The sequence below is a fragment of the Poeciliopsis prolifica genome, unplaced genomic scaffold (genome assembly GCF_027474105.1).
Source record: "Poeciliopsis prolifica strain line A6 unplaced genomic scaffold, Auburn_PproV2 SCAFFOLD027, whole genome shotgun sequence".
Classification (NCBI taxonomy): Eukaryota; Metazoa; Chordata; class Actinopteri; order Cyprinodontiformes; family Poeciliidae; genus Poeciliopsis; species Poeciliopsis prolifica.
This window is the reverse complement of record NW_026562402.1, coordinates 6,118,913-6,141,447: the sequence shown is the minus strand read 5'-3', so window position 1 is coordinate 6,141,447 and position 22,535 is coordinate 6,118,913. Positions and strand designations below refer to the sequence as shown.

The 22,535-nt window shown below is 36.7% G+C and overlaps 1 protein-coding gene across 2 annotated transcripts in view; it reads left to right on the top strand.

Moving 5' to 3' along the window:
• The window catches only part of nphp4 (nephronophthisis 4), a 146,510-nt gene that overhangs the window by 79,925 nt on the left and 44,050 nt on the right, over positions 1–22,535 (top strand). Inside the window, exons 13-16 of one of the 2 annotated variants that reach the window (XM_055048663.1) lie at positions 5,645–5,782; positions 12,167–12,324; positions 14,906–15,097; positions 18,771–18,958. In XM_055048663.1, the coding sequence (XP_054904638.1) occupies positions 5,645–5,782; positions 12,167–12,324; positions 14,906–15,097; positions 18,771–18,958 (676 nt within the window). The remainder of the gene's footprint in view (positions 1–5,644; positions 5,783–12,166; positions 12,325–14,905; positions 15,098–18,770; positions 18,959–22,535) is intronic. The other variant, XM_055048664.1, reaches the window with a different exon arrangement.

The window sequence follows — 22,535 nt, the reverse complement described above, 5'->3', positions numbered from 1 at the left end:
CTCTCAACTCCAGCTGCAAAACCCAAACTAGTGCAGCCTGATTCTTGTGTAAATAGTTTTTAAACAGAAGCTTATCAGAAGGCATTGAGTTTTTATGTTCAGGTGTAAAATTAATTCTTGAAAAATCAATCTTTTACGATTCTTACATATTTCATAATATTTCATTGTTCTAGTTTTCCCAGTCTTTTTAAGCCAAGTATTAGTGTGCAAATAGGAAACTGTATTGACACACAGATGGCTAGATAGATGCTTTTTCCAGTATTTCCCTTATTTAGATTGAATGATTTCTTCTGATTACTGTGTGTACACGACAAATCTAAGTGCTTTAAGCCTCAATTTTTTGAAAGCAGTTTTGTAATGTTGTAGTTGGTTTACAAAAGAAAAATAATTACTTTAAAATTTGGTTATGTTTATTTTTTTTTCATCGACAATGTGTTTCTTGTGAAACGTATTATCACATTCTTAAAGTTCACTTCCTCTTGCTGGTTGTTCTAGTGGTTGAACACACCTTTTTAAATATTTTTTTCATCTCCAAAGTATTATTAGTCAGATTAATTTCTGTAATTTGTCAACTTAAGACTTGACACTTGCTTTGGAGTTGAGCGGAAACACTTGAGACTTGTGATTTGCAAAACAGTGACTTGGTCCCAGCTCTATTGAAATCCTTTATTATATAGTATTTCCCTCCATTAGATTATTTTTCAGACATACTTACAATGAAGAGAAATTTTACCAAGTTTTTGTGACTCCTTCAATGTCACTTTCTGGCAATTGTTTTTAACTATCAGCATTTATTTTCCAAGCACAGCATCAAATTAGCGCCTGAAAGCTGTGAATGCTGGTGTATTTACACCCAACTACGTCATGGGGGTGTCAGTTTGAGAGCTTAAAATTTGAGTAGCAATGTGTTTAATTTTTCACAAGCTTTACATTATGACGGCTTCTGTCAGTGGTGCCATAAGTTAGCACAGTAAAAATGCCTGTCTTCTATTTTTTGGCATGACACTCAGTGCTTTCTGAGAATTAGGTTGTACACTTAAGCTCAAACTTATTTCTGCCCCTTAAGTTAATTATAGAGTAAGTAAAATTTTTATTCTCAGTCAGACTCAAATCAGGATTCTGACTGGGTCAATCTAAAACGTCAGTATTGGTGAAATATTAAAGATTACTTTAAACCTAAATCTGCCGGGGGTATGAATATGTTGGGGGTTAGCTTTGTGTTTTGAGCGGTGCAATTTTAGAAACTCGCCCAGAGAACTGGACGCTTCCACTGGCGCCATTTAGAATTTGTTAGAAACACAAATTGGCTCAGCTTGGTAGCACTGCCTCTAAGAGAATGGGTTGAGTGGGGCATTTAGTTGTGGCATAGGTTTGACTGCCAAAGTTGTGAGCTCAGCCTGTGTGCCCTGACAGCCAAGCAGATCATCTGCTCATATTTTTGGCTTCATAGGATCTTCATGTCGCCATGTGTGTGAATGTGTGTGTGAGAGATCTTTTCATCCTTGGTCTGTCTTTCACACCCTCGATGTGCAGAGAGCGGTGACTCACTTGCATGTGTGTGTAAAATGGGTTTTGGATCAGCTGTACTTGCAGGGCCTGACTTGTGACATTCTCCTGGCCTTCACACTTTTGGCATTTTGAAACGTGTGGATGTTTTGACCATCATCTCGGTGACCAAAACAGCCCATTTTAGTCCTGTACGTCTCATGCCTGAAATGATTAATTCTCCAAATAAGAACAGAATATAAGCAGATCTTTATGTATATATTTAATTTATAAGATAAAATACAAAAAGGGAAAATATAAAAACATGATGGGAAGCCTCCGTCTGCACAGTCATGTTATCAAATTGTGGGCTGAGATTTAACAACTACTCGCACATCTTTAAAACTACGAATAGTAAAAAAATTGCTAACTTAACCTGGAGGTGGGGAAATCAAGAAAGGCTGAAAATAATAAATGCAAAAGTTATTGAGTAATAATGTTAGCAAACAATTGTGGCACAAGTTACTGTGGCACTCCTACAGTTCATTCAATGAAGTGAACAGCAGCAGTGTCCAAAAAAGATTCACCCCATGTCAAACTACTTTGTTTTAAAATCTCTATGTTTTTTTTTTTTTTATTAAAGGGCTTTTTAATACCAAATTCAAACGCTCTTTGTTTTTTTGTGTGTTTTTTTTAATTGGTTATTCATTCAATATGGTACCAAGGAAAAATCTAAATATCCCAAATTAAAATCCAGTGCAACCAACTGCATTAATAGTCACCTAATCAGAAAATAACGTCCAACTTTGAATCATTCAATCTCTACATAAACACAGCTGCTCAGACTATTCATACTTTAGAAAGGCACAACAAGCCCTGCAACATATCATCTGTTGTGATCTATTCTTTCCACTCAGTCTGTAATCGATGCCTGTTGTGCCTCTTCTATTGCTATTTATAGCCTATGTAGTATAATCTATAGAAGGCTATATTGTTAAATATATTTATGGGTTGGAATCCATTAATAGCACTGACTCTACAGTCTAACATTTTAACAGCTGTAGTGCACATTGATGATAAATCTGTGCTTCTTGTTTGGGCACATCCATGGCTCATAAAGCCTGATGGGGTCAACCATCAATATATCGAAGAGTTCACCATAATTTTCCCAAATCAGCATGTCCTATTATGCTTCTAAATGTGACCCTTACTGCTCATGGGCCCCAAGTAAAAATATTATCCCTCAAATTATAAAATCTTAAATTCAGAATTTTTTTCATCAGCATTAAACTGCATTTAATTACATCCTAAGTTTAACTTAACAATCGTAGCGATAATCTGAACACATTATAGAACTAGGTCAAGGGTCTGCAACCTTCAGCTCAGGAGTGGATCTGTGAACGTTTTATTTTTGTTTTTCAGCTTTTTCCTGCATTAATTGTATTTTCACAAATTCCACTAAAAATACCGGTAGTCTTTATTTACATCTATCTGTTGTTATTAGGCTGGAAAATATATGAAACATCATCTTCCCATATAAGCGAATGTAGCACACAGGAAGCATTTAAATTGATTACACTGAGAAGTTGAAAATATACAGTCATTAAAGCAGCTCTGAAAGTCACAGGCTGCTGTGGTTTGTCATTCTTTTCTATTTAAAGCATACCTGTCCTCAGCTTCCACTATCAGCAGCTCAGGTTCTGTGCTTCCTTCAAATGTGCTGTCAGAACACTTGTCTTGTTTTGCAGACAACATATGTCTAAGTGTGGCTGCAGGTTGCACCGATAATTTTTTAAAAAGGTGTTGAAGTTCTTGATGTTTTATTTGCAGCAGTATTGATTATGGGTGTTAGGCAAGTGAGCTAAAAGTCTGTTTAAACCTAGAGGAGTCTCCATGTGAAATGGAGAGGATGTGTGAACTCCTGTCAAACCCAATGTGGCCCATAAGAACATTCTCTGTGTTGTCAGCGATGGGCGTATTGCTAAGCAACAAGTTATAAAAATAAGTGTTCCCTTTAACTAGGCCGCTAGGGGAAGCTGTAAATGTTCTCACCGTGATGCAGCATCTTGTGTCAGTTCTGAAAGCTGTCCTTGTTAAATGGTAAATTCAGCCTTTGAAATTGTAGATTCCTTTGATATAAAGGTTACGGTTTAACCTATTTCCTCGCATAACAGTTTAGCAAAGCTTTTCGGACAGACTGATCAGTGCAATAATTCAGCTTACGAAAACATAAAAAAAATACTTGTAAACTTGCTAAGAGCCAAAATTGGATGGGAAATCACAGATTTTCCATCTAATTTTACATACAGTGCATATTTAAAATATACTTGTAAATGTAAGAGATTTAAATGTAGAACTTATAGTTTGCCTGCTTAATTCAGCAAAATATTTGTTCATTAACTTTATCTTTAACTTTTTTTCCTGATTTAGTAAAAGTTACCTTATCCAAAGCTTAAATAGTATATTTTTTTCTTGCCCACTGAATAGGCATGTATTGTCAAGTCCATAAATATTAGGTCAGAGAAAACTTTTAAATTTTGTTCTTAATCAACATCACAATGAATGTAAAATAATCAAACTAAGATGCAGTTGAAGAGCAGAGTTTATGCTTTTATTCTGTGGGTTAAATCAAAAAATTGTCTAAAAAATATGAGGAAATAAAACTTAACTTTATATGCAACATTTTCCTTTTCATTTGATTTAAATCAAATAATTCAATGTCAAAGAATCATTTCTAATACTTGGTTGAAAATCCTTGGTTGGAAATGAAAGCCTAAAGTCTTGGTCTTATAGAGGTCACTCCATGTCAAATTTCCTTCTGTTTAATGCCCTTCTCAGCTTTTACTGCTGTGGCTTTGAGTTGTTTGGACTAAGATCAAGTGACTGACTTGCTCTGTAAGCATATTCTACATTTTCGCTTCAACAAACTCCTGAGTTGCTTTGGCTGTGTGTTTCCGGTCATTTTCCATCTGAATCCTGAAACTCTGCCCAATCAATTTGACTCCATTTCGCTGGATTTAAGCAGACAGTACATCTCAAAATTCATTCAGCTCCTTCTGTCCAGTGTCACATCGTCAATAAACCAGTGAGCCAGGGCCAATGGCAGCAATGCACATTCAAGCCATTTCATTGCCTCTGCTGTAATAAAGTTTACTTTGGGTCATGACCTGTTCCACTCCTTCTCCATGCTATTTCTTGCCATCATTCTGGTAGATGTTGACCATGGTTTTATTTGTTCAAAGAATGTTCTGCCATGTTGGTTGGTGTTTTAAATGTTTTTTCTTAATAAAGTTCAATCTCGCCCTGATGTTCTTGAGGCTAAAGATTTGCTTGGATTTCTGTATTTACTTTCATTCAGTCTTCTCTCTTTTTTGTTAATTTAGCATATATTGATACACCTACATTCTGGTTGATCACTTTGTTGACTGTTGTGAGGAGTCCTTCTTGATAGAATTGTGTTTCATATTAAATAATGTTTTTCCAATCAGTAGATCAAATGGTCAACATTTAAATTCAGCCAGTAAGTTAGACAAAATTGCTTTGCAAAATAAAGTTTGGAGTGTCTTGTTTGCCTTAGTTTAGGAGTGCTTCTCCTGCTCTTCATACTCAAAGAGTGCATCTAAATAAGAAACTTAATGTTGCCATTTGCATTTGCAGCACCATTGACCACTTGGAAGAGGAGGAGTGGAAATATGCTGATAAAACAAGGACAATTAAAAAGCATCCACTTAAGCAATCAATTAAGATTCATTAGTAGCAAATATGAATCATGTAGACGACAAGTAGAGAGGCCATGGTGCTCTTTCGCTTTGTATCAAGCTTGAAGTATCCCCCATTAGTAATAATTGGTGCCACTTTTACATAATCTTTAAGTTGTGAAGGGGGAGAAAAAAAAAGAAGAAAAAAATGCTCTTTTTCACATGTCTTCAGTGTCAGAAGGGAGATGAAAAACAGTTTTAACCTCGGCGTGTTGGGAAAGGCAAGCTTGTGGGTGTGGAAGCAGGGGAGGGGGTCTGAGGGGCTTCTAAGTGTTAAAGAGTAATGGGCTGTTGTTGTGATCTGAGGGAGCACATGTCTCTCTGGCACAAAGCATATTTCTTACCACTGTTGTTGGTAATCCTAATAATAACAGCAAGTCGTTTGCATTGTTTCTCCGCAGCTCTCTCTGTCTCAGCTGGCAGCTACTTCACGCCACCCGACCATCAGCCACTCCAGCTCGGCGTTACCGTGGCAACAGTCATTTCCTTCTCTGCTCAATCCTTCCCCATTGGCATCAGCCCACCAGCTGTCACATGTCGTAAGATTTCCACCCCCGTTCCCTTACACACACACACGCACGCACGCCAACACGCAGTCGTGGTCTCGCGCTGAAACTTCACATACATGCCAAAGGAAACACACAAGCATTTAACAAAGACAAGCATTTACAGGTTTGACATTTCTACACAAAACACGCTAAACGGTTTGAATATCCTCAAGACAATGGAGGGAGTGATTGAGTTCAAGCACACAGAGCCTTGCTGAAGTGTTCACATGCCTTGACATTTTTCATATTTTGTCATGTTGCAACTGGAAACACAGCTTTTTTCTGTTTTCTAGGATGCTGTGTGACAGACCGCTATTACAGCTGCAAGTTTTTAGAGTACGTCTCTTGTGTCTTTGTGAATTGAGAAACTGAAAGTTTTGTCCATTATTCTTTGTAAAATAGCTCAAGATTAGTCAGACTGTATGAAGAGCATTTTTCATTTCACAGATTTTGACAGAGTTGTGCCACAAATCTCGTGATCTCAAGATTTACTCTCTTTTTCTGTTTTCAGCATTCGAGATGAATATTATTAGTTATGTAATTTTTTATTATCTTTATGTAAATTTTACCTTGCTATTTTGTGAGTTAATCTATAAATTCAAGCCGGTTTTGTGACATCGATAGATTTATTTCTGGGTGATCTAGGATAACTTAATGATGCACATTTAAAATGATGTTACAAACTACAATTCCTAACAAGCTCAATGAAATGAAGGGCATCCTGTTAATGCACTCAGCTCATATATTGTTGCAAAGCCGAGGTAGTCAGCTGCACTGTGTGGATTTTAATACCTCTGGTGAATAATTTACTGGAATGATGCAGGAGTAACCTGCTCCCTGCTGTTGTGGGTGTTTGCTGCTGAGAATTGGCTAGGACTCATTTTGCCTTTGAAAGCTGCCTTGTCTCTGCTAAATTAGACCATGTTCCCCCACAATGATGCACATATTTGGGAAGTGATGCAGAGCACGATGGAAACAGTGGTGCAATCTCACAAAGTGAGGAAAGATGAAGTAACCAGACACAGACATGGACACAAACACACTTATTCTAAACTGATTATTGAGAAATATATACATCTCTTTAACTTTTCACTTTTTTTTTCACATATACAAAAAGTCCACCATTTATCATTTTCCAAAAGTGTGCATTTTTGAATGAAAACAAAAAAACAACTGCTCTCTCACCTGGGTATATAGAGACAGAGAGACCTCATCTCAGGCGTGGGTCCTTATGTTACCTGGTCCTAGGATTGTGCTCTTCAGGACTGCAATGACAGATGTTTCTCCAGGTATTTGTTGGAGCTCCGATGACCACGGCCACCTCTGTTGCCTCCACTTGACAGCTTGTCCCCAAGCCTTGGCTGTTTCTCCAGTTTCTCCTTTTTTCTAATGTTTCCATCACTTGAATGACCACATGAATCACGACTGTCCGCTGCCGCGTATCAGTGATCACCTGGTTGGCCCATTGCCATTTTGTCCGTTTGTATCTGAAAGTCCTCAAGGGTCTTAGCTCGGTCATTCTCCACCACCTTGGGAGATGGTTTCCACTTTGACCTTGGGATCTCCAGTTCATATTCCACACAAATGTTTCTGTACCTGGCATCAGCCACTTGGTTATAGTGTTTCATGCTTTCCTTCCATGCTAGTATCTTACAGACTTCAACCTACAACCTTCTGTGAGATGTTTACATTTTTCTGGGGCTTCTTTGCACAGCCTGCATTTGATATCTTGGCTGGTGTTGTAGATCTCTGCTGCCTTTCAGTCTCTACCCATTGGTAGGATTTGGTCATATCAGTCACTTCAGCTATCGAGAGGTGGTACTTCCTAATCAGCAGTTCGTCTTCCCAGGATGGTTCTTTCAGCTTCTTCTCTTCCAGTTTTTATTGTCTGCAACATTCACCAAGCTCTTCATCCCTTGGGATCTTCCTGATGTATTCTTGGAACTTGGATATTTCATCCTGGATGATGACATTCACTTGACCTCTATATAAAGGGTACTATTAGTGGACTAGTGTAAACTAGGAAGCTAAGCATCTTGAGCTGTGGATGATCAGTCTATTATTCTATATGTAGCCCAACTGCATATCTATAAATACAAGGCTTGGCAAAGGGAGTATTAATTATAGAAGCATTAAATTAAGCAGACAAAGGCAGCTCTGGATCTTTTCACAGATCCTCTATTCATTTTGAATAAGTGGAAAACATGGTTTCGGGATAATTATTAATAGCTTCTTTCACAATACAAGCCTTTATGGAAGAGCAGCAAGAAGAAAACCACTGTTCGAAGAAAGCCAGCATCATCTGATTGAAAATGTAGAAAATCTTCCAGATTCATTCCCTGATGAGGTTTCAGAAACACCGACATCCCTCATATTAAGGCTGCAAAGCTGCATGGAGCTGAAGGCATAAAGTGTTGACATGAGTGAAGCAAATAGATGCTGATCCTTATATCCAACTGGATCAGTTGTTTGTCTTGTAAAGGAGGACAAATGTGTGCATAGATAAAGGACTAAAACAGACAGTTTGGGACTAAACAAAGGCAGGGGAATAAACCTGCTGGTAAAAACTGTCAAACTCAACATTTTTACAAAACGTATTCTGCTATCGATCCAGCTGTAGTGTCTTAACTAATGTTAAAAAATACTATCTGTAACAAAAAAAAAAGACAACAAAAACCCCAGACATTATCCAAAATAGTCACACTTTCATCTTGGCAGATAAAAGTTGGACTAGAAATTTAAGCTAGATAAGGTCTTCTGGCAGTCCTCCTCACAGCACGACTTGGTCTTTGTGAGCCAAATTCAATTGTATTTCTTTTTTTGCAATATTGTGTTCCTGATTATTCTCTTATCTTCAGCAAGACTCATTCGCAGTTCCTGGATTATTCAGGCAATATGATTCATAGCCTAAGCTGTATGGATTTCAAGCATAATGGATGGGAGAAACATAATAAAAGAGCTGCTGTCTAGTTAGAAAACCCATTTCAAGTTGTACTGCAACACAACACCGCCTTTGCTGTCTAAAGTGAATAGAAAGGAGGAAAAACAACATTTCTCATTGCAAGACGTTTTGTATCTATTAGATGAATTGCTAAGATAATATTTTGCTTTTGGTAAATTTCCTTGGACTGCTACAGTTATACCCCACTCATGCTATTATAAAATGCTAATTAAAAGAAATGGATGAATGAACAGAAGTTGATGCACCCAATGCCTTTTTCACTGTGAGGCACTATAGTTGGCCAAAAAACATATCTTGTTTAATTTTACTTGTTTATGACAAGCTGATTTTGTGTTTCCAGTGAGAATTTTGGTTTCTACATTAGAGGTAACCCAAAAGCTAATGGTTGATAAAGCTACTATTTGTCTTCATTATCTCTCTATAGATCATTCTTGATATGGCCCAAATTCCAGCTGTTTACCTATGGCAGTGGAAGAAGGATTAATGTTTGCACTAAAAAACAAACATTATTTCTTGTCTGTGAGCTCCCCTCTCACGTTGAGCTAAAAATCTATACAGGCTATGTATCTACATACATTATTAATGATTTATCATTTCTTAATTTGCGACAGAAGCACACACATATGAGATGTATTTAGGATAGCAATCCATAAATGTTCAATACTATTAAGTCATATTGAGAACTGAAGCTGTTGTTTTCCTGTACCAACACAATGGCAACAATGCAAGAAATCATTAAATGTTTTTAATATCTTAGCTGCTATGAATTGTATATAAAGTCAATTCAAAACTAAAGTGAACGCACAATTCTGACACCGCTATACAAAGGCAGCGGTAATTTATACATTGCTTGCATAAATTACATTTAAGAATATTTAATCAAAAAATAGTGTTCAGAAGGGAAAATATTCCCAGTAAAAGCTTAGTGTGACTTCCTTAAGTGGAGCACAAAATATACTGCCACTTATTATGCAGACAATTATTACAAAAAAGAAACATAAACCTTAATCATTTTAAGTCCTACATGTTACCTCAGAAGCTGTTGTGTAGACTCCCATTAATAATTTGTGTTTCTATTGTCCCCAGAAACAAGTAGGTTGGAGGTCAAAGGCTTGAGTGAAATGAGCATAATATAGAATGGACTTTTTACAGCATTTGTAATCATGAATATAAAGAAAAAAACGATGTTCTTCATATGGAATAATCCATTTAAATAGTCTGTCTAATTTATGTGATGGGTGTTTTTGCCAGGGCACCTGCTGTATGTTAAAGCCCCATTAAGATGTCTCTGTGAAACTGAGCAAGAGGCGATTAGTGGAGCTGACATTTTGCAGTGGAATTAGAAAATTGTGGAGACAAATATGAATTCTTCCTATGCACCCTCCACTAAAATAGAAGGCGTATACAAAAAAACATATAGTCCTTCCTCTGCTGTTGTAAAATTATGCTCTGAAACATACAGTACTTTGGAAAAGCTTCATTGTATTTTTGTGATAGATCAGTTCAAATTCTTCATAGTGATAAAGTGAAAGGGAAATAATTCAAGTTTTTTGTTGTTTTTTTTGGGGTTTTTTTTACAAACAAAAACGTGGCATGTACACTACTCATCTGCACTAAATCTATACTGGAATGTTAGACTATTGTTATTGGAGCTCACTCTGATTGTAATGATCAATTTCCAAATCTTGTCACATCTGAACTTTAACTGGGCCATTCTAACATCTTTCATCTAAACTCTTCCATCATAGCTCTGGTTGTAGGTTTGTTGTGCTCGGTGACCATTAGAGGTGTTTCCACTTCTACTGGTCTTTTGTTTCCAGTGTATTGATCTTCACCAACCTTCACAGTAACAATAACCAGTTTCTCTGTTGAAGGAAAAGATGCACAAGGCATAATGCTACCTATAGCTAATTGTTTTATATGTCGATTAGAAGCAAAGTTTTAGTCTCATTGATCCATATCACATTTTTTTATTTAATTTTTTTCAGCTAACTACAATGTATCTAATTACAAAAATGTGAAAACAAAGTATTAGTTTATTTCCACTCAACAATTCAACCCTTTGCTTTTACTATCACATACAATTTTAAAAAACATATACGAGTTTGACTTATTAATTGGAAGAAATGTGAGAACGTTCTAAGGCTATGAATACTTCTCCACCTTGGTTTGTAATATTTTAGTGAAACGTCTTTGAGTTCCTGAAAAATATTTGACGCAAATCCAGACTCACTAAACTGGAATTTTGGCAATGTAGAAGAAACATGCGAACATTCATATGAAGACACACGAATCTCAGCTGTATAGTTCAAAGTGATGTGCTGCAAGTAAAATTGGAATCTGACCAATAACTTTTAGGATGCAGCAAATATGATGAAACTGCTTCCTTTACTTCTGACATCCTGTGGTTTCCTCTAAGCTTCTTTTTCAGAAGAGATAAAATGTCAGACCACATTTTTTATTGTTGAATTTATTTGTTTCCTTTCAAAGACAAAAACGTAATTAAATACAATTAGAGGCACACAGAAATCAGCCTAACATTGGAATCAAACAATTATGCTTGATCGACTGAATTTTATGTTTTCCTTTTCATTAATTTATAAAAAAATCAGTAAACAGATAAACTAATAGAATGTAAAATTATGTTTTTTTTATTTATTTGAAATTCAGATTTTGATCAAGTTTTAATTTATTCATATTCTAACCTGCTGAATTTAAAATTACTACATCCAAGTAAGTAGAAGTACATCACATGTCCTTGGAATAAGAACATCAGGGTCAGTCAAAATCAAACTTTATAGAAAACTAGGAAAACCTTATTGCTGCATCTTCATTTGTTTATTCTAGATGATAATTAGAATCAGAGCAAACATTGATGAGGACCAAGTAAACCCAGACCAGAGTAAGCCCCTTACCGCCTTCTGTGACACGTGGCTGCTGTGGTTAAAAGATTCGTATTTCCACTGTAAGCTCAGGCAGTCAGAGCATCAGGGAATTTCCAGAATCAGTTTTGACAAATCCACTACAAGCTCTTTACTTATTGCCTCGTTCTTTTAATCCAGGCCTTCATAGCCCAATTTTACTTTCAATGAATCCAGTTGTCAGCTGTGTTTAGCAAAGTTGTCCTGGTTTTTATTTATCTTTTTTTGTGATTGTACTGCACTGAGTCATTTCTTTATGACTCATGTGACTTTGCCTACACTGTTGTGTGATTGGCTTGTAATTAGATAATAGAATTTGCTTTATGCCATTCTAAGTGATGAGTGTGAAAGTGAACTTAATTAATGGGGAATAGTCTGACTTATCAGTGCGGATAAACAGAGCTGGTTCCTGATTTTCTGCCATGCTGCGGCAGTTCTGCTGCATTAATCCTATTTATTGCATTATTTATAGATCCTTGTGTCTTTTTGTAGGCCTGCTTGGCTGTCAGCAACATCACCCACCTAGAGATGGACCTTCAGCGGGAAGGCGGCAAAATAACCTCCACGGACGAAGAAGGGGATCATCTTCAAGAGCTGCCCTTCACCCCTATCCATGCTCCTGTCATTACTCTGGGAGTGAATGTGCCGAGGTGAGGTGTTCATGTTGTGTGTCCCCGATTGTAGTGGGATTTAATGCCACTTAAATTCACCAGGCCAGTTTGGCTGACGGTGTCATCAACTGATTAAAATTCATTAAGGAATAGTTAAATATTCCAAATCAGCATCATGGAATGACACTAAACTCTATGCATGATAAATGCCAAATGACCAAAGACAAAAGCAATGTTCTGTCATTTTCACATAACCTGGATCTTCTGTTACTTGGTTTTGGTTTTGAGAGTTTTCCGTTTTTAAAGGACACATCTATTTCTTCCCAGCCATCCATGTTTGTTTACTCTGAGCTCATGTTCGGTCTCAAGAGATTTTTGAGTTTTCCCGTCTGACATCTGACTATTGGTGAGGGAAATAAGTTTGTGTGTGGTGTGTTGCTCCTGCCGTGTGGCTTGACACCACACAATGTCCAACCAAACCTGTTGTACCCAAGACTTTTTATCACCATGTGTGGAATCGATAAGGTCTTGAAAGTTTGCCAGCAATTTAAAAATTCTGCCATTTGAATCAGGCACAAGGCCAAGCATTTAGCCCTCAAATTCTCCAAGCTGGTCTGATGTGTAGTAAAGGATTAATGTGGGAAGATTCATCTCATGCCTACTGACAGGTGACAGCAGGATCATCAATATCTGTGTGTGAACTGTGAATTTGTTGAAAAACAAATTCTTAAAATTGGATATTTTCCCCCACTGGATAATTTTTATTTCAACTGAAAGTTAAGTATAACTTTCAATTGTTGATTGATAGATAAATAAATGAATTGATACATGAATAAATAAATAGGTTTGATTTGACATCAACTTCTTAAAAGTCTATTTTAATAAGTTTCTGTCAAATCAATCCTGCTGCAATAACAGATTATTGAATAACTCCTCCCACAAATTTATTACAGATGGCAATAAATGTGGTCAGTGCTGTAAAATAATGTGGAGAGCCTCCACCCTTCAGGCCATAGAAAATAGAAATCTTAAATAACCTTTTTAGCGAGTACTCAATTATGGAGGATCACGTTCGTCGTCATCTCTCAAACTCAGTGGAAATTAAACATTGTCCTCTGCAATCCAAGGCCAACTGCTGGTCCAAAACTAAACAAAAGTATTCTTCTCTTGATATTGTTGGCCTAATTATAGCTAATGCCTTTTTTGCCTCCTAATAAATATTTGTTATTCTTGGGTTATAATACATCTCTTTTTCCTCCTGGTTTTAATCTTTGCTACAGTTTCTGGAGTTCATCCATGTGAATCTTGTAGTTTCAGCTTCATATAGAAACATATTAGTTTTTAAAAAATATATTTCTGAATTTACCCCCCTATTTTATGTACTTTCCCCCCTCATATGTGAATACTTACAACAATTGTTTTTCTATGCTTGTTGAGTTAGTTTCCTGAAAGAGAAAGTACACTTTACAAATAATGAGCCTAGACACAGAGAAACAAAGCCTTGCATTGGTGAGCAGCATCTGTAAATAAGAAGCTGGCACTGAAACAATTTCCCAATCCCAGCATTTTGGATCCAGACACCATGTTGTTCAGTTCAGCGAGCTGAAACATTGTTGCCTATTCACTCAGAGCCAGAACATCTTTTTGACTGTTTACAGGCTGAAATGACCCACTTTTTGGAGAGGAACAATAAAGTCAAAAGAAGTTTAATCCAAGTTGCTCCACATATCAGATAGAGCCCCTTTTTGAAATAAAGATGACAGCCTGAATATTAATCCAGAGTGACTAAATTAAGAGAGAAGTTTTAAAAAATGGGAAAGTGACATAATGCATGAAATTGATGCAGCTGTGGAGAAAAACACAATTGATTCCCCTTGTCACTGCTGTCATCCTGATTAGTTTGATCAAGGCTTCTGTCTTTTGACATTTTTAATTACTGTCTCAACTATTTACCAAATGGACTCCGACCGTGTTAGTGCTATGACATTATTGCTCATTTCTTATGCCTGCACTTTAGCCAGCCATCTGTGTGCTGGATTTATCACAGCCATGGCATTCCAAGTCGGTGTTAAAAGTATAAGTTATGAATGTTACCATAGTTTTGCTGAAACAGGTGGCCACTATGATTAGTGATAACTGGCAATTATGCTTGAAAATCCTGAGGGAGCGTTTTGGCACCCACCCGGTCCCCCTGTGTTTCCTTCCCCTATAACTATTATCCTAGAGCTGCTGTTTGATGGATATTGCTGACATCCGTATGCTGTCTAATCATCGTTTCATCACATTTATGTTTAGTGCAGACGGATATTGCAACTCAAGTTTGGTTAAACGGGATGAAGTGACAAAGCTGACGTTATCGCTCAAACGATAAACATCTTGTATTAGAAAGGATGCGGGATAAAACGGTGAAAGGTCTGAATTGATAAACAGGTGTTGTATTTTACCCAGCTCTCGTCATTTTTCCTGTCTCATTTGAAGTAAATCACCTTAATGAGGCCTGTGCAGCAGGGAATCAACACATTACCTCCTGTTGTTTGTCAAGCGTCAAGAACACATTTGAAGATGTCTGTGTGCCATGCTCCAACAGATCTGACATTTTCCTTTGATGATTTTTCTCCAGCTCCTGCTCAGTCAGCTCCAGGAGCTCTCTGGCACACCTTTTCTCTGCCGGCTTTCCTGAAATCCTTGACTGCAGCGGGCAGGTGGCAGAAGTCCTGGACCCAACTGAACCTATGCCCTTCGATCCTCAGCGGGAGGAGGCTGACCTTTTACAGGGAAACCTGCTGGTGTTTGAGTTTCTGGCATTTACCAGGTGAGGTTTGCAGTGCTGTGTCACATACAGCAGCACTGATGATGCTGACTCTTACCAGCATCCTGTGTCCTCCTGAACTGTACAATACGCACACATTATTCTCTCCGTATTCAGCACACGGATTGAGATAGGTAAAAAAAAAAAAAAAAGTCAATTTTGTCACATTAGAAAAGCAACAAACTTGACAATAATTTAGAGTTTTATGTAACTAACCAACATCCTCCGCCCCCCCCCCCCCCACACACACACACACAAATTATGAAGTCAAATAAGAAACGACAGATGAAATTCACTTTTAAAGTCAGGGCGTAAAAGATTACCAAAGATATGGTTTTTACATATTTGTTAAAAGTATTATGTCATGACAGATAAACTGTGAAAAGATTGAGCTTCTCCACCTCTGCCCTGTGTTATTATTAATATCTGAAGAAATGCACCACTCCTGGTCAACCAATCAGAACCCAGAGGAGCATCTTGCTTTGAGTTATGAAGATGCTAAACATGGATGCAGACTTTATTGTTGTCAGCATATTAACAACTTAATCCTGGTCATTATCTGCCCTGGTTGTTGTTTGTCTTCCTGCTTCTGCATATCCGGGTGCAGAATAGTGACCTTTGTGGAGTATCGATGGCTTACAGGTCGGTTGAATGTGCCCTGGCCACACAGAAGCAGGTCATATATGGAAAAAATCTGATATTTATATAGTTTTTCTCTTCTCTCAAAAATCTATTTTCTATACCATAAGCATCCATAAAAATACCTCTTTAAACACAAAACAGGCAATGTAAATAAAAATAACAAGAAAGTAGGTACATTATTTTTGTAATGATGTAACACTCTACTGAGTCAATATACTTCTTCATACATTGATCACATCTTATATTTTATTATTTTCTTAAAAGTAAAAATTGATCTTCTCTCTTTGGTTTCTTCAGACGGATTGTTCCACAGATTTGTTCCATAAACAGAAATACAATATTCCATTTGTTTTGTTCTGACGTTGAGTTTTTCAAAACCCAAACAATTAGAGCACACATTTGTTTCCATCCTTTAAGCTATTGGGCTTTTATCTGCATTGAGGAATTGATATTGTAGCTGGACATTTGTTTGAAAGATAAGGATAATCCCTCACATCTTGCCTAAACACCTTAATATTTCTTTATATATTTATTTTGTCTTCTACAGAGAGACTTCAATTCACATAAGTCCTCCACAGTCCTGCCTGTCAATTACATACCCGTACATGGAATGTATGCTCTGTATTACAGAGGCGCCATATTTCCTGTCAACTCAGGCAGAAGAGCACCTCTGTCATTGTCCCATCAGAGAAACCTATGGAGTAGTCGTCCCATCTGACAGGGCTGACAGTGACAGGGGGCTGCTGAGAGATGTCAACAAAAGCCTTCACTCTTTGTGTAGTTCCATCAGCAGTCCTTTTCATTTGTCTTGGTTGTCACTGTCTCATCAGCGCACTGCTTTGACTCCTCGTACCAACCTCAAAACTGTGCACCTTTTCTCCGATTAGAGGCTTGATACATGAAACTATTTGCATTAGTTATTTGTGGATCTTTGGATTTATGCCGTTTCTGCTTGGAACAATTACAATCAGAACCTCTGACTGACACACTAACACGTGGATCATTGACATTACACCAGCCTCATATTCCCAAGTTAAATATTCAGATTGAGGGCTGAGTTTTATATGTCAAGTGCTTTATGTTTCTGCAGACTCTTTTGAGTCTGAAACTGCATGTTTAGGTCGATAAAATGTCTCAGCTTGCATGATTGATCACTCTGTCCAAAGTGCTTGTGGTGCATTCTTTAATGACATGTTGCTATGCACTATTATGGAAGTTTGGAGAGGAATGGCACACAAAGATCCCAAAGACTAATGAGGCATTTTTAGAGATTATGAACTCTTTTTTTTTTTTTTTTTGCTTTCTCTTAATAATTTTGATTATGGCATGTATTCATAATTGCATATTGATTTGTAACTACAATGTTAATGATGACTACAGTTTGAAAGTATTCAATTTCTTTCACCTTTTCTTTAAATTTCAACCTCAAACTTTCACATGTTTCACATGGTAAAAATGTGAGTAGTTTTATATGGTTGTGTTCTTTTGTAGCCTTTTACAATGTGAAATGTTGGAGTTCTGCAAATGCTTAGCCATCCGCTGTATTGCTGAGACTATTACAATTTGTTGCTTTTGTGCAAATTAAAACTCATGATAAAGTTTAACTTCCTAGCTTTAGTTTTACACTAGGACCAAAGCAAAATGCCTGTAAAAAGTATGACTAATGCAAAAAATGTTGAAGCTTGGTACAATACATTTCATAGATGTGTTATTTGGTATAAACCTATTGCATAGTTAAAAAAGAAAATACTATTTCTTTGTTGATGTGAGTGCAGTCGGGCTTGGATTCCATAAAGGCTCGCAATTTAATCACATCCTCACTGCAGGCAAGGTGAGAAATTTCAATTCTGGTATTGTTAAAGTATAACAGCAAATGTTTAAAGCCTGTGGGTAACTTACAATATTCTCACATAAAAAGCTGAAGATGGTGCAACAAAACACAGTATGGATTTCTATCTCAGATTTAATGACGCACTGGTAAGAAAGCTGATTGAATTCTTCAACTTCTTTTTCAAAGCATTCTGGAGTGCTACCTCAACCCACACACTCAAGCTTACAGTTAATTGCAGATCTCTGTGCTTCTCTGTTGAGTGGGGCAAGGGTGGGTTAGCTACCTCATAATTATGACAAACAGGTATGGCAGGCATTAGTTGTTACTGTGCAGCAGTATCACTGAGACAAGCTAGGACTCACTCTGCTGCCAAGCGTTGTTATTTTCTTCCTGTCTCAGGTTTTATGATTACGAATCGCATCGTTCAACAGGATGCATCTCCACTCTGAATCTGCTTTTACAATGGACCATGGCGTCCAATTTTTAACAGGCTGTCTTTGGATTAACTTCCACTTTAAACTGTGATGTTCTAACCGCCTGTTTATTTTCGGTGCTGCTCCCTGCTTTACTTTTTTCTTTTAAAAATAATTATTAAAGCTCAAATCTGTTTCTATTCATCAGCTGAAGCAGCTGAGCTTTTTTTTTTCCTGAGTGTATTTGTCTTTTTCAAGAATTCACTGCTTAAAGTTGCTTTTTGCAAGCTCACCGGGAGTCTTTTCAGGTGAAACTTAATATTGAAGTGTTGCATTGAAAATTTGCAACAGTGTGTGAAATTGCACTCAGAGGGAGGCGTTTGTGTGAAAAGCAATACAAACTGCTGGGATTTTCTTAGTCTCAAAGGCCTCTTTTTCCTAAATGTGATTCTTTCAAAACAAAAGAAGGATTTCATTTGTATGAACTTGAATGGAGGTACAGTTGTGCACAGGCTTCTGAACACTATTTCCTCTTTTCCGTTGCACAAAATATCCCTATAATAAGATTTTAAAGCCATTTTATTTAGTGTTTTTTCATCAGAACTCTCTTTTATAAATCATTTTCTGAAATACTGTTTACTCTGAGTAATATATGCTTTTTTTTTCTTTTTTACATAGTTTTTGTCAAAAAATAATTACTTTTTTTTCTATCTCAGGAATCCATCACATCTGATTACAATCTATTTTTACATATTTTAAAGTATTTTACATATTTGTGTTCTTTTTACAGAATACCAGGAGCAGGAGTTGAAGGCGACTGGCCTCGCAATGTCTATGTTACCTTCCAGTTTTATCGCTTTCCACCTGTCACCTCACAGCAACTTAAGCTGTTGACCAGCGATAAGGTTCGACCCAAAGCTAATGAGGCACTTCCTTGTGTCTTAGCCACTATCAACAAAGACGGATCTGTTAATGCTGGTGAGGATGAAATTCTGAAACTGTGATTTGTTGTTTACATGTATTTTTATGGAGGTCTTTCAGGTCAAGATTGGTGTTTTTGATTCAATAGTTTTTGTCAAAATATCTTTGTGTTTTTGTAATAGTGCTTTCCATGATGTAAGTACTGTCTTTTTTACCTTACCATCAAAAAGCTCCCTGTCCCTGCTCATAATAGGTCAAACCCTTTTGTAATCCCCGACAATGACTAAAAGATTACCATCTCCTCTTTCCTTGTTACCATTGTGCAACAATATCCTCGAACTGTAACGATGTTCAATGGTGCTTCGAGGTTATGCAATGCTCCAACACTTCTCCTTCAGTCAGCTGAGTGAAGTCTGAGTCTATTCATGTAGTAGCTAATGAAATGGAGGAGATATTACAGCTTCTGACAGAGCGTTATATTGAGCACACAAATGATCCTCCCCCACCCCTTTCCACATTACCCTCAAACTCATACACCTACCGATGTCTCCATTCCCAAGACACTCTCCAGTCCAGCTCTGTCAATATTTCCCTGTCTATTTATATTCAGCTGATCATCTGCAGACAAATCCTCGACTGCTGAACCTTTTCTTCCTTATCTTAGGAAAAAACCTCAAAGGTTATGATTTAACAAGATGCTAATTAGTTTTTTGTTTTCTCAGATGTCGATTTCTGATGTCTTTGTTCTTAGCTGCTTTATTTTATTGGCTGCAAAATTAACTTTTTATTTAAAAAATGCCTGAGCCTAAGTCTAATAGACTAATGCATATAAGAGTCTGTAAAATGGCAGAATAAAATAAAAATATTGCAATGCTCTTTATAGAGCTGATGCCTTTGAGTAAACCACACAAGCAACTGAGAAAAGAAGAATTCACAAAAACACATTATAGAAAATCTTCCACTCTTTAGTCTAAGTTTATTGATTTTTCCTGACTCGCTGCCAGAGGGATTTCTGCGTAAACCCAGTCCATCTGGAGTCCAGAGCTTTGTGTTCAGAGATACTGTCCCCTCTGGATATTGTTTGGAAAGCTGTCAGAATTGAATCGGACATCTAAAACAACTTTTAGTCATGTAAAGTTTTCAGAAAAAGAAAATAAAAAAACAAATTGGTAATTAAAAACTTTAAGCATTATCCCTAAATCATTTATATACTTGATCCCTAAATCACTTTTTGTTGTAGTGTATATAAATGTCCCAAATGAAGCTGCTGTACTTCACTGGTTATGATCTGGCAAATTTACACATTGGCAATATGATTGAGATTCTTCTTTGAGGCCTCTAATATTGAGTTTTTGATTTTGTATCGTTTGATGCAATGTCATCTGCTGTTGTTTCCAGGACCTTTTTACTGAGATCAAGTTTTTTTTTTTTTTTTTTTACAAGCATAAAACCTTTCATTCAGTCATTTGCTGACAGCAAACACAGACTGCTGCTGAAATGACTCCTTATTTGACAAGTCATCTACTGAACACAATATCAGTCATTATTCAGCATATTATATTATATAAAACCGTGTATGTTTTAATTATCTTTAAGAAAGTAACACAATAAATAACATAATTCATTTTCTCACTAATTTATCTCATTTATTCATGTTGAAATTTATGTGAAAGGTTCCGATTTAAAGTTAGGCTTATGGATAAAGACTTATATTTATAAACTAGACAATTCTGTGTTGTAGGTATACTACATTGCATGCACCACGGTTTGTGAACACCTGTGGAAGTCAGCGTCCAAAGACTGAATGCATTTCTTTCATGTGTTTCTATATGTGAAAGAGAAATATTTAGAGTGAGATGAGAAGAGAATCAGAGGAAAACCGGCTCAAACTTTTCTTCTTTTAGTTCTATGTTTAAAAACTTTTTAAGTTGAAATCACGTCAAACTCAAAAGTTGAAAAAAGAGAGAACATGACAGAAGTTTTCAAACTTCAAAATGTTTCCTAGAATTGAGGTGGTTCAACTTGGAGAAAGCAGGGATTTCAAACAAGGCAGCAAGTTGTTGACATGTTTCTGACTCCTTCATGGATTCAGATTAGAGATTAGAGTTGAGATATCAGCTCTTGTCTTTAAAATAGCTCTTACATTCTGGAGCATAGGATGAATCCTCAAATCATGTCCTGTGATTTGATACTATCAGTCGAAGTTGAAACAAAAATCAGCTTTGAAAAGACGATTTTATTTATTTTGAGAAAAAATCTATCCCAACCAATGTAACCCCTTTGTAAAAAAGTATTCACTCCCTTTGTCACGACATGAATGAACTATGATGAGCCACATTTATTTGGAAACCTGAATTTAATTTCCCAATACTTCCAAACTTGTTGAAACAAGAAAGTACTTAAAAGAACCAGACAACATGAAAGATCCCAAAAGGCAAAACAAGATGCTCCGACTTTAGGAAATTTAAGAAAGAATGAGAAACAAATTAGTTGATAACCAATCAAAATTGACATTGACTCACTCATACCACAATGGATATAAAAGTATTGCAGGTCTAGTTAATGTTATTGTTCATAATTGAACAACAATAAACCGAATGAGCAAAGGCTGGATGAATGCCAAGTTTACTTTTGAATTTCAAAGGCCTGTCGTACATTTACCAGTAAGTCTCCCCAAACTGTTGTGAAAATATAGACTGACAAAAATCTGACAATATCATTACATCTGGTGTGAATGCAGCACTGCGTCTCATAAAACCAGCATCATGCTGACAATTGAACACTGTTGTGATTGTGAGCTTAAAGCACGACAGAGTTAGGCAGTAAGTCAAAGCACACTGGCAAATCTAAACCCCTGAATAGCTGCAAAAAACCCCAACAAACATCATCATTTTGGTGTGGTCTAATCGAAGTCTTAATTTAAATCCAATTGAGATGCTATAAAATGACCATAAAGAGGTTGTTCATCCTCAAACCCTGCAGTGTGGCTGAATTTTAAATATTCTGCAAAGAGCAGAGGGCCAGAATTACTCCACAGCGATGTGAAACACTCATTGGCACTTATGATAAAAGTTTGATGGCCCGTGCTGCTGCTAAAGATGGCACAGCCAGTATTTAGCTTTAGGTGGCAACTCCTACTGGCCGGGTTGGTTTAGACAGTTTTTTGTCTTTCTAAATGAAATAATTTAAAAATAATTTTGTTTTTATTTTGGTTAACTTTATGTGATATAAAATTTGGTTTGATAATATGAGACACTTAAATGGCGACTATTTTGCAGCTTATCGCTTTTGCTTCCCTCAGTTTTTACTATGCTCCCTCAGAGCTGTTTAAAGTCTAAGTGGGTTAAAATGTTTGCAGCCACTTTGAGGACTAACAATCCCATTAGGGTGTTTGCCTGGCCAAAATAAAATAAGTCTTGTTGGTAGGTAATAAAAACATTGACCATTTAGGCTTCATGGTTATCAAGCTGACAATTAAAACGATTGATGCTTTTTAACTTCTCCTAGTCTGCATTCTTATTACTTTGGATTCATTTGGATCACAGGACACAATGTTAAATAAAAAAAATGCAACATCTGGAAATGACATTTTGTTTCAGTAACATATTATAAACTGTCCCCAGATAGACTGATG